This window comes from Embiotoca jacksoni, unplaced genomic scaffold (genome assembly GCF_022577435.1).
Source record: "Embiotoca jacksoni isolate LCO1_2020_lvr unplaced genomic scaffold, fEmbJac1.0.p SCAF_4, whole genome shotgun sequence".
In the NCBI taxonomy this organism is placed as follows: Eukaryota; Metazoa; Chordata; class Actinopteri; family Embiotocidae; genus Embiotoca; species Embiotoca jacksoni.
In genome coordinates, this window is record NW_027185392.1 from 24,873,916 (window position 1) to 24,886,303 (window position 12,388).

General features: G+C 48.2%; 1 protein-coding gene across 3 annotated transcripts in view; it reads left to right on the plus strand.

The window, feature by feature from the left end:
• Positions 1-6,036: 6,036 nt before the first annotated feature.
• Positions 6,037-12,388, plus strand: part of LOC138209270 (nidogen-1-like) — a 32,896-nt gene continuing 26,544 nt past the window's right edge. For 2 of the 3 annotated variants that reach the window (XM_069167726.1, XM_069167727.1), the window contains exons 1-5: positions 6,038-6,446; positions 8,357-8,586; positions 8,801-9,369; positions 9,485-9,625; positions 10,137-10,388. In XM_069167726.1, coding sequence (XP_069023827.1) covers positions 6,207-6,446; positions 8,357-8,586; positions 8,801-9,369; positions 9,485-9,625; positions 10,137-10,388 — 1,432 coding nt within the window. In that variant the 5' untranslated portion in view covers positions 6,038-6,206. Of the gene's footprint in view, positions 6,447-8,356; positions 8,587-8,800; positions 9,370-9,484; positions 9,626-10,136; positions 10,389-12,388 lie in introns of all 3 variants that reach the window. The other variant, XM_069167728.1, reaches the window with a different exon arrangement.

A 12,388-nucleotide genomic window follows, 5' to 3' on the forward strand; every position in this document is an offset into this window, starting at 1 on the left:
TCCTCCTCCTGCTCTTCCTCCTGCTCCTCCTCCTGCTACTCCTCCTGCTCCTCCTCCTGCCCTTCCTCCTGCTCCTCCTCCTGCCCTTCCTCCTGCTCCTCCTCCTGCTGCCCTTCCTCCTGCTCCTCCTCCTGCTCTTCCTCCTCCTGCTCCTCCTCCTGCTCTTCCTGCTGCCCTTCCTCCTGCTGCCCTTCCTCCTGCTCCTCCTCCTGCCCTTCCTCCTGCTCTTCCTCCTCCTGCTCTTCCTCCTGCTCTTCCTCCTGCTCTTCCTCCTGCTCTTCCTCCTGCTACTCCTCCTGCTCCTCCTCCTGCCCTTCCTCCTGCTCTTCCTGCTGCTCTTCCTCCTGCCCTTCCTCCTGCTCTTCCTCCTGCTCCTCCTCCTGCTCTTCCTGCTGCCCTTCCTCCTGCTCCTCCTCCTGCTCTTCCTGCTGCCCTTCCTCCTGCTGCCCTTCCTCCTGCTCCTCCTCCTGCTCTTCCTCCTCCTGCTCTTCCTCCTGCTCCTCCTCCTGCTACTCCTCCTGCTCCTCCTCCTGCCCTTCCTCCTGCTCCTCCTCCTGCCCTTCCTCCTGCTCCTCCTCCTGCTGCCCTTCCTCCTGCTCCTCCTCCTGCTCTTCCTCCTCCTGCTCCTCCTCCTGCTCTTCCTGCTGCCCTTCCTCCTGCTGCCCTTCCTCCTGCTCCTCCTCCTGCCCTTCCTCCTGCTCTTCCTCCTCCTGCTCTTCCTCCTGCTCTTCCTCCTGCTCTTCCTCCTGCTCTTCCTCCTGCTACTCCTCCTGCTCCTCCTCCTGCCCTTCCTCCTGCTCTTCCTGCTGCTCTTCCTCCTGCCCTTCCTCCTGCTCTTCCTCCTGCTCCTCCTCCTGCTCTTCCTGCTGCCCTTCCTCCTGCTCCTCCTCCTGCTCTTCCTGCTGCCCTTCCTCCTGCTGCCCTTCCTCCTGCTCCTCCTCCTGCTCTTCCTCCTCCTGCTCTTCCTCCTGCTCCTCCTCCTGCTACTCCTCCTGCTCCTCCTCCTGCCCTTCCTCCTGCTCCTCCTCCTGCCCTTCCTCCTGCTCCTCCTCCTGCTGCCCTTCCTCCTGCTCCTCCTCCTGCTCTTCCTCCTCCTGCTCCTCCTCCTGCTCTTCCTGCTGCCCTTCCTCCTGCTGCCCTTCCTCCTGCTCCTCCTCCTGCCCTTCCTCCTGCTCTTCCTCCTCCTGCTCTTCCTCCTGCTCTTCCTCCTGCTCTTCCTCCTGCTACTCCTCCTGCTCCTCCTCCTGCCCTTCCTCCTGCTCTTCCTCCTCCTGCTCTTCCTCCTGCTCTTCCTCCTGCTCTTCCTCCTGCTACTCCTCCTGCTCCTCCTCCTGCCCTTCCTCCTGCTCTTCCTGCTGCTCTTCCTCCTGCCCTTCCTCCTGCTCTTCCTCCTGCTCCTCCTCCTGCTCTTCCTGCTGCCCTTCCTCCTGCTCCTCCTCCTGCTCTTCCTGCTGCCCTTCCTCCTGCTCCTCCTCCTGCTCTTCCTCCTCCTGCTCTTCCTCCTGCTCTTCCTCCTGCTCCTCCTCCTGCTACTCCTCCTGCTCCTCCTCCTGCCCTTCCTCCTGCTCTTCCTCCTGCTCTTCCTCCTGCCCTTCCTCCTGCTCCTCCTCCTGCTCCTCCTCCTGCTCTTCCTGCTGCCCTTCCTCCTGCTCCTCCTCCTGCTCCTCCTCCTGCTCCTCCTCCTGCTCTTCCTCCTCAGGTCCGTTCTCACCGTCAGATTGCAGTGCTCGTTTCTGTCGGATCATGTTGGTTGATTTGTTGAGATAAATCTGTCTGCAGAGGAACACGATCATTTAACCTTACTGTCGTCATAGTTACCGTACTGTCGGCTGGTGATGGGATGGAAAACTGCGACTATTTAACTAAAATAAGTCCTCCTACCTGACCTACACCCCTCCGTCACCCCTCCGTCCTCCTACCTGACCTACACCCCTCCGTCACCCCTCCGTCCTCCTACCTGACCTACACCCCTCTGTCACCCCTCCGTCCTCCTCCGTCCTACCTGACCGTCCCCCCTCCGTCCTCCTCCGTCCTACCTGACCGTCCCCCCTCCGTCCTCCTGCGTCCTCCTACCTGACCGTCCCCCCTCCGTCCTCCTCTTCAGGAATGTGTCTCTGTTAACTGAGACAAAAGACCTGCTGTGTGCTCGGCTCTGCAGGCGTCTCCTCTGAAGACAGCTACCTGCTGGGAGATCCCGGCCTTTCACCCACATGCTGCTGTCAGTCATGCGTTTCTCAGGAGGAGGCGGGGGAGGAGGGCATGGGGAGGTGGGAAGGGGGCCAGTGGGGGAGGAGGACGGTGGTCTGCTGAGACTCTTCACAGAGGCACTGAAGCAGGGCAGCTCTCCTCTTTGTCTGGTGTTTCCTTACCTTGTACCTCCACCGTCACCTCAGGCTGCCAGATATTTCTGACCTCTGACCTTTCAGCCTCCTGATGTCGCTGCTCTTCAACCTTTGGACCAACGCAGCAGCAGCTGGACCTCTGAGACAAAGAGTGGTTTCTGTTTGGAGTTCAGTTCTGTGTTTGGATCAATCATCATCCATCAGTGATGTCATCAACCATCAGTGATGTCATCAACCAGCAGTGATGTCATCAACCAGCAGTGATGTCATCGTTGGTTTGTGAACGTTATGAATCCTCCAGTTCAGATTCGGTCCGTCACCATCTTGTTAGTTCGGAGCAGTTTGGAGCAGGAAGTGACCATATTTGGACGAGCTGGGGGAGGAGCCAGCGGTGGATCTGACCGATCTGATTGGAAACCTGAGGATACTACGTCCCGCCCACCGATAGCTGTAACCTGACTGCACCGCAGGCCTGTCAATCTGTGTTGTAGATTTGGTCCCAGATGTGCTGTCTGTCCTCCGTGTCCCTCCAGCGTCTCTCTGAAGGGTTCCTGTGGCTTCAGGCAGCAGAGAGTTGTAGATTTATTCCAGCTCTTCCCCAACACCGTGTGGTTTCACCCGTGGCTGGTTCCCCGTTTGAGGATCGTCGGACCGCGGTCGGTACCGACCCACCACCGCTGACCAGCAGCATCTCCCTGTTTCTGACACTCGGAGCCGGTCGACCGTTCGGCCCTTTGAAAGACGCTCAGGTCTCCTCCAACACGGAGACGACGAGACTCTAAACGTTGCTCTTGATCTGGGAGTTGTCTGGATGTTTGGGCACCCCGTGTTTTCCTTCTTCCCGCTCTTTTTCTCCAAGTGGAGTGTGTTTTCGTGGACTACCTGAATGTGCTGATGGCAGCGGCGATGCGTTCGGTCCTCAGGTGTGTTCCACATTAACACCTGAACCAGGAGACACCGTCCCATAATCCTCTCGTGAATATCAGTGAGGGCAGTGCACTGAAGGGATGTGAACCTGTGAAACACGGCTGCCTCAGCGTGTTTCTGATGTTCATCTGCAGACTTGTTGAACAGAAAGCTTGTGGGACGGTCGTGGGATACGAGGCATCGTTGACCTTCAGCCATTTTAAAGCTACAGTATCATCTTCACAAACAGAGAAGCACTGAAGGTGTGAAGGTCACTCAGCCCTGCTGAAGGGACGCCGGCCGGCCGGATGGCTGGCTCCGAGAAAATTAGCAACATAAAATCATGAAAGCATTTCAGAAGGAGAGGACACGCTGAGGTGGAGGAGCTCCCTATGTAGTAATGAGAGGAAGGTTCCAGCGGCCTCATCGCCATGGAGACGTCACGTGATTAATGGAACCGTTTGTCTTTCATGGATCCGCTGACGGTTCGAGGCTGCAGAGCGATCAAACAAACGAGTTACAACTCAAAATGTATCTTTACGCAGCGTTAACGTCTAAGAGACAATAACACCACCAGAAGTCCTCCACTCTGTCCCTCCACCTGTCTTCTGTCCTGGCTGTCATTCCTTCACATTATATTCTCTCATATTTCAGAGACTTTGAAAGGAAATTTAATTTCACAAGTATTCAATTCAAAATGGATTTCTTTGCAGCTGTCTTGAACATTGATTCATGGTTTCTGTCATTTTTCAAGGAAACATGTCAAACAAGTTTAAGATTCTTGAATGTGAATGTTTGACATCTGAAAAAGGTCCTCATCATCCTGGATTTAAAAAAATGATTCAACAAGTAAACAATCAGATTCATTAAAAATGAAAATGATTTTCAATGATTAAGTTTTGTGTTAACATCCAGTAAAGAGAGGAATCATAATACATCTATTATGGTGCGTTTCTCTTCAGCCCTTTTATATTTGTGTTTAACCGAGAACTAAATCCCAACAAGTCAGTCTGATGACGTCTCAAGCATTTTTGCACACTACGAATAAAACAATGAGGAGCTGAACTACGTTTTAAGAAAGACCTTCTCATTGTGGATCCCATCTGAAACTCTTTGTCTTCGTCACGTGTCCATCGATCACAGGTTTTATTCTGTGGTTCCACGTCGTTGCCTCGATGATTAAAACCTGTTTGCAGTTTTCAGGTTGTTAAAAATAACATTGAGACAATTCTGTCCAAAGACGAGCGGTTTTAATCAATCAATGCGTTTCAGTGCTGCAAGCTGGACTCCAAAAGGTCCTGGTCCTTCAGAAAGTTCTGCTCCTTGAGCACGGACCGCTAGCTGGTAAAACGATCTCCCTGGAACTTCATTTAGACCTTTGTTCTGTCGGTGGAAACACAAGTTGAGTTCCTCCAAAGGTTCTTAGTTCCAGGGAACGTTTGGTGGTAAAATCAGCTGTATATAATGAAAATAAAAAGTTCCTTAGATGGAGCGTTGGGCTTCACCACAGGAGACTTTAACAGTGGTGGGTGAAAACTCATCGACCATTAAACTGCTCTGAAGCTGAAGTCCAAGAGAATACAACTAGCCAAGGAGCTAAAGGTTCCTCCAGCTGTCTGCTGTCTGCGTGTCCACCGGGTTAAAGTTCACACTCGTAGAACTCCTCCAGAACCAGGCTCTGTCCAAAACTACCCACTACAGCAGAAGAAGAGTTCCTCTAAAGGTTCTCTGTCGCCTGGTGGAAGGACAAAAGACCAACACCGCTCACACTTCAAAATACACAAATTACTGTCTGGAAAAGTTGTTTTTCAGCCAACGACAAAGAAGAAGGAGCTGCACGTGTTTCCTCTGAACGTGCTGCCGTCAGCTCGGGTTGACCCGATGCGCTTCATGGGCCCGGTTCACGGTGTCCTGGGCTCAAACAGTAACTACGGCATTCAGTGCAAGGCGGATTTGAGTTAATGAGGTTAAAGAGATCCTTTTCTTCTGAGTGAATGGGAAGTCATTGTGTGGCGTTCCTGTGGGCCGACAGCGAGCAGAGCTGTGGAGGGACGTGGAGCTGCACAACCGAACGCCGCTCCACTTTCAACCGGACGGCGTTTGGACTCACGTCGCCTCACTCTCACTCAAACATCCGGATAAAAAAAGAAAAAAAAAGAACAAATCCTATTTACCCCCTCTCCTCCTCCTCCTCCTCCTCCCCCTCCTCGGTAGACTAATTCCTTTGTGATCGTGTCTGATACCTGTTTTTAGGCCCCATAAGTTTATAATCCTGTCTGTAGTTGTATGGAAGCCCATTTCTGTCAAAAAAGGAAAAACACAACACCAATATCTTGGTTGGGTGCTTTTTTTCTAATATTTAGTTGATATTATCTCATAACTACATCACCTACTCATTATTTGTATTATTAGTTTATAATAATGGGCCCAAGTACAACTGACAACCAATGAGAATCTGTAAGAAAATGAGCAATAATTATTTTATAATCTTGACAGACAACACAGATCAAATTATGATGCACTACATCACCATTTTTTGATCAGACTTAACATTTTTGAAAAACTCTTGGAACAAAGGTTTGATCATAATATGAGTCATACTAAGCCATGAGACGTTATAATTCTGACTGTCATCATTATCAGATGTTATTATGATGAGAGTTTCTCATAGTTGGAAGATACTTAGTCATTCAGTATAATATTCTGCCTCGTTATTATAATGAGATTTATCACTTTATTAGAAAGTTTCCCAAAACTGATTTTTTTTTCTGCATTAATTGTTTGATTTTCTGAAGTGACATAAATGGAGTCTGTATGCAGACATGTATGTGATTGACAGGAAACATCCAGAGAGATCCTTGATGGGCAGATAATCTGACCTGCCTGCTGTTCCAGATAAACACCAACGGCTTGGTGGCTCTCGCCGAGCCTCCAGCTGAGGACGAGTACCTGGGGAAGATGCCTGGCAGTTTCAAGACGATCGCAGCGCTGCTGGGAGACCTGGACAACAGCGATGGACAGGGGAAGGTCTACTTCAGGAAGGACAGCAGCCCGGATGTTCTGGGTCCAACCGCCGAGCACATCAGACGAGCTTTCCCCAGAGATGCGGGAGTGGAGCCCACCGACGCCCTCATCGTCACCTGGGAGAACATGGCCGCCCGGGGGACGTCTGGACGAGGGGACCAACTGGACGTAGAGGTGAGGGACCGGGTCTGTCATTCAACGAGTTCACGGCCGTCCATCCAGCAGTTGTTGAGATATAAACTCAAATGTTGGTACTGAGCTGGAAACATCCAGGATCGGTGGATCTTTGCACTGGAAGCTGGATTGTTGTGTTGACACCAAGTTATTAGATGACAAGCTGCAATAATCCGACCCAGTTCAACAGCCCTAGAATAAACCTGATTCACATATAAGCTGCAGTCTGTTGAAGAACAATCAGCTGAGTCGGGTCATTATCATTTCAGAGGCTGTGCTGCTTGTTACAGTACTTTATTGATATATTATTTTTTTTAATATCCCAAATGGACCAAATATACTTTTCATTATAGTGCAGCCAGTTTGAACAATAGCTATGACATCAAATGAAATCACTACTTTTGTGACAGTTCTCCCAAGGTGACTATAGGTTTCTATAAATATGCTTCATGGCCGGCTGGTTTGTTTTTTAGGAGTTGGGAGACACTCAACTCAACTCAACTCCAATTTATAAGCTTGTTGGATGAGAACGAAATGCCCAAGATGGTGGGTGATGTTTATGCCAATGATGTACGTGTTGTTCCTGAAATGAATGTGACCACATGCTGCAGTTGATCGGCTTGTAATCATGAGCGGTGTGAGCCGGGCCAAACTTAAACCGGGTCACTTCAAGAATTACTGCTTCGCATTTCCATTTCCTAACAGATTAGATCTTTTAAAGGACCAGTGATGGATGGTGGCATTTAGTATTAGAGGTTGCAGGTTGCAACCAGCTGAATGTCAGCTGCTGTTCTACAATAACGTCTCCTGCTCCTGGAGAACCGGAGGAGAGATGAATGACGTTCAGTCTGTCTGCTCACATCAACACGGCGACATTTATTCAGACCTCTCAGACAAGCTGCCTCACAAATGTCATCCATGAATCACTGTCACCTACTGAAAAGGTTTTATTAACACGCTTTCAAACTCCAAACATCACATCTTTACGTTAACATGTCAGTTAACAAGAAGCCAACGGACAGTTTGCAGGTTTTAACGTAACGTTGGCCTCTAACTCTGAACTAAACCAGGACACACTGGAACGAACCCTTACCAGAGGCTACAATTAGCATGCTAGCTACCAAAGAACGCATAATCAAAGACAATTTAGCAGTTAGTGAGTTACGTTTCTCCTCCTTTCATTGCTGACAGGTCTGTACATTGTGCTGATATCATCCCTCTCCAAATAGTTTTCTGTTATCACAACAGCTTTTATGTTCTGTTGCTGAGTATCAGATGACACAAGTGTTTCTGAGTGCCGATTTCCCTGAATATCATTTTAGAAAAATATATGATTTCTTCCTGCGGTCCTTCAGAGTTAGCTGGCAGCCTGACAGGTGTTCCAGCAGCCGCTGGAGACGGACTTTAAATTTGTGTCTTTCTTGAGTAAGTCAGTGAACCAGTTAATAACTTAAGTGTATTATCTGAATGCTGTTTTCATGCATTAAAGTTTTGTGCTTCAATGAGACCAATAAAATATGGACGTAAAGTCCTGCCAGCTGTTGCTAACAAAACATTAGCACACGATAACAGGATTACGCCAGCAGTAATGAAATGATAAATACATACTGAAACAGTTTGTGAAGTTTGTACATTGAACATTACTATGTAGTGTTATTGTTGATTCACGACTGTCTGGTTAAAGTAGCCAAACTTACCACAGCTAGCTCATCTTAACTAGTTCAACCTGTCAACTAAATAATTCTACTTTGTTAGCGAACTTGATTAACTTCAACCAAAATGTTTAGTGGCTGTAGTTCAAGAAACGATCTGCAGATCAGGGTTTCATTGAAGTGGATGGTTTTTACCAGTAAGATCATACTCATAATTCAGACTAAGAATTGCTGCTCACAAACATCTCCTTCTTTCAGAGGAACACCTTCCAGCTGGTCGTCGCCTTCATGCAGTCGTCCACCTGCGCCATCCTCATGTACCCCAGAGGAGGCTTGCAGTTCCTCTCTACATCAGTAGGGGGGGATAGTAAGCTGGTAGAGGCGGGCTTCAATGAAGGCCTCGTGTCGAGTTGGTTCTGGAACACCAAACAGGGGATGTACTACCGCACCACCACTGATGATGAGACCTCCATCAGGGAACTGACCAGGTATGAATCTGATGCTGCTGGTAATCCACTGGTGTTATGTGCTGATTGGAAAATATAAGATATTAACTTTATGTACGTAAAGTTTCGGTCATAAAATGACTTATAAGTACTTTGGTCCAACTTTCAAAGTTTGAAAAAAATTCTGTAGAAAGCGTAAATGAAAGTGGACCTCTTGAAACTGTCTTGATTTTGATCCTTTCTTATATCTGACCAGAAAGACGAACTCAGGACGGAGTGGAGTCTGGGTGTACGAGATCGGCACCTCACCGTTCTTTGTTGACATCACTGCGGGGATGGTCTCTAGCTCTCCCGAGGATGGGGATGCTACAGAACCTCCTGTAACCATGTTGCCAAGGCAACCCGATGACTTCTCAACTGACGAAAGCCGGTCGACGAAGACCACCGAGATTCCCCGAAAATACCAACCAAGTTACCCAGAAGCTGAGATCGTCACACAGGGCTACACCAAACTGGCAGCGACTGTTGCACCAACATCCCCCCTCCCTGAGAGGGTTCAACAAAGACACCCGGATCAACCCGAGTCAAGATACCCCGACCAAACCGAGACCAGGGACCCCGTGTCTGAGCCTGTGCAGCCAAGATACACCATTCCTGAACCCAGTGAACCCAGACGCTCTCCAGTCCAGCCGAGGTACCCTGACCCCGATCCGGTCCAACCACGGTACACCAACCCTGAACCGATACAGCCGCTGCCACCGCATTCCCATCCCCAGCACCCTCAGATTGTTGTGGTGGATGAAGATGAAGATCTGGATGTGAATGGTAAACTGCAAAAATCTAAAACTTTCATACTTTTTGTATTTTTTGAGTTGCTGTTCGAGTTGCTCAGTTTGATTTCCACCGAGAGGATTGATGCATTCTTTGATTCTTTTCACAGTATTTGCGTACAACTTGGAGACATGTGCCCACAACAGGCACAAATGTTCAGCTTTTGCTGACTGCCGGGATTACACCAACGGATACTGCTGCCACTGTAGGCCTGGTTTCTATGGTAACGGCAAGGACTGTGTCGCAGAAGGTGGGAAATATTTTTGGTGTTAAACTGTTTCAAAGACACCTTGCATCTGTTAAGTACTTGCAAAATTATAGTTAATTCCATTATTCATGCAAAATGCTTAAAAAAGGCCCCGTGACAACCTGCTGTGGCCTAAGATGTACAATCAAAGTAATCCAGAACATTTTCCGTTTACCATCACATAAGTGTTTTCCAACTTTTCAGAGCTTGTTCACTCTCGTGACCCATCTTTGTAAGTATCAGAAGTCACTAAGTAACAAATTCTGACCTCCAAACTTGGTACACTGGCTCATTTGAATACATTTATGGAGGCATTAAGAGCTAAAACAATCTTATTTGCAGAAGAAAAGGGAGGATTGGAGATAAGAATTTCATTTTGTTTCGCAGAGCTTTGTTGTATCTTATTAACTCTGATGAACCCCTGAGATTTACCTTGAAACACATAGCAGGGCTCCCAACCTATCGGCTCTGAGGTGGAACCACTGATCGTTTAATCCAAAATCTTGTTTTCCAGGCAAACCCCAGAGGATGAATGGGAAGGTGAATGGTCGAGTGTTCGTGGGGAACTCGCCTTCACCTGTTGAGTTCAGTAGCAATGATCTGCACTCCTATGTGGTAGCCAATGACGGACGGGCTTATGTGGCCATCAGCAACATCCCCGACAGCGTGGGCCCGTCCCTGCAGCCGCTGTCCTCCCTGGGGGGAATCATCGGCTGGGCCTTCGCCCTGGAGCAGCCGGACTACCACAATGGCTTCAGTCTCATTGGTAAGGGACATGTTGTTGGTCATTTTTGGGTAAAGCGCAGTCTAGAGATAAATGGTTTACTTTTAACCCTTCGAGTAGAAAGCTGGCTCATCATAAATAAAGTTAACTGATGAGCCAAAACAGTATGACCAGCAGGGATGAGACGAGTACTCGGCTGAAACCATCATCCGGTACGGATAACGTACTTTTGACAAGTATCATCCGAGTAAATGCATCAATATCCGTGTTGATGAAGGCTTCTAACAGACACTAGCTGTGTGCACACACCGAGGCAGCTACGCACAAAGCCTCGCCTCCTCGCTGACACAGACTACTGCAACTAACCTCACTGAAACACGTTCTGTCAGCGTCTACAGGAATCAACGACAACTCCAGACTCTCGGCTCGTTTCAATCCGGTTTGTATAAAATATCTTCAGCCGAGTTACTCTGAGAACTTTGTTCTGACCGGACGAGTCGCAGGTTACAGCTGGTCACTCTAATGATATGTTTTCCTCCATCGGCTCGCTCTTTCCTCGTTCAGATATCACTCAGCTGACCGCTCTCACTGAGAATATAGTGTGAGGCTGAATGCTTATTTTAATGTGGACTGTCTGCATAAATCACCCAGCTTCACACCGTCAGTTTATCTAATAAAATAATAAAACCATGCTAACGATCTACAACCCCCCCATCACACAATTTGCTTAAAAAACAAAAGTATATTATTATTTTAATTTGATTTTTATGAGTAGCCTGACATTTTTTCTCACTATCTCAACAATCGCAATAAATATAGAAACTTTTATATAAAGAATAACTAGTAAATAGTTCTCTTCCTCTTGTGATAAAAACATTTCTCTGAACCTCTATTCTGGGGCTGTTCTGTAAATAGTTTTCTAAAAAATAATAAATTTAGCAAGGAAAAAACAGGTTAGTCCCCGCCCACTTCTGGCACAAACCATGACCATTTCGGATTAAGTCCCGCCCCCTCCCAGTACAGATACGGATCAAGCATCAACCATCAGTGATGTCGTCATCCATCAGTGACCTCATGATCCATCAGTGATGTTATCAAGGGGCGGCACGGTGGTGCAGTGGTTAGCACTGTCACCTCACAGCAAAAAGGTTCCGGGTTCGAATCCGGTCCTGGGCCTTTCTGTGCGGAGTTTGCATGTTCTCCCTGTGCTTGCGTGGGTTTTCTCCGGGTTCTCCGGCTTCCTCCCATCATCCAAAAACATGCACCTCAGGTCAGGTTACCTGGCGCCGCGCTAGTGGCAGCCTGCTGCAGCATCTCCCCCCTGAGAGCCCCCCTGCTGTAGTGAAGACATTTACCCTCGGGGATTAATAAAGTGTATAAAATCAAATCCAAATCAAAATGATGTCATCATCCATCAGTGAGGTCATCATCCATCAGTAACGTCATCAACCATCAGTGATGTCATCGTTGGTTTGTGAACATTATGAATCCTCCAGTCCAGATTCTGTCGGTCACCATCTTTGCTGGTTCGGAGCGGTTTGGAGCAGGAAGTGACCATAATTGGACAAGCTGGGGGAGGAGCCAGAGGTGGATCTGACAGATCTGATCGGAAACCTGACGATACTACGTCCCGCCCACCGATAGCTGTAACCTGACTGCACCACAGGCCTGTCAATCAAACAGACACGCCCCCAAAAACAGGTCTTCTTGAATCTTCTTTTCTAATGAATGAGGGATTATTTTCAGATGGACCTCCAGAAAACTAATAAGAAGGAGTGACTTTAGCTAACAACACCGAGATAACTGATGGACACATTTTATTCACTTTGGATTTGATGAGAGAAGTTGAATGGGAGTCTATGGAGCCGGAGGCTTTTTGGAGACAACCTCTAGTGGCACTCGCTGGTATTGCAGCTGAAGACACTTCTGGATCAGAACCATTTTACAGACCTGAAGCTACGAACTCTTTTATTAACAGATAATTTAGTTGCTTTAACAGATACAGATAACGGTGTACTCGCTCGTCCGTCCTAACCAGCTCT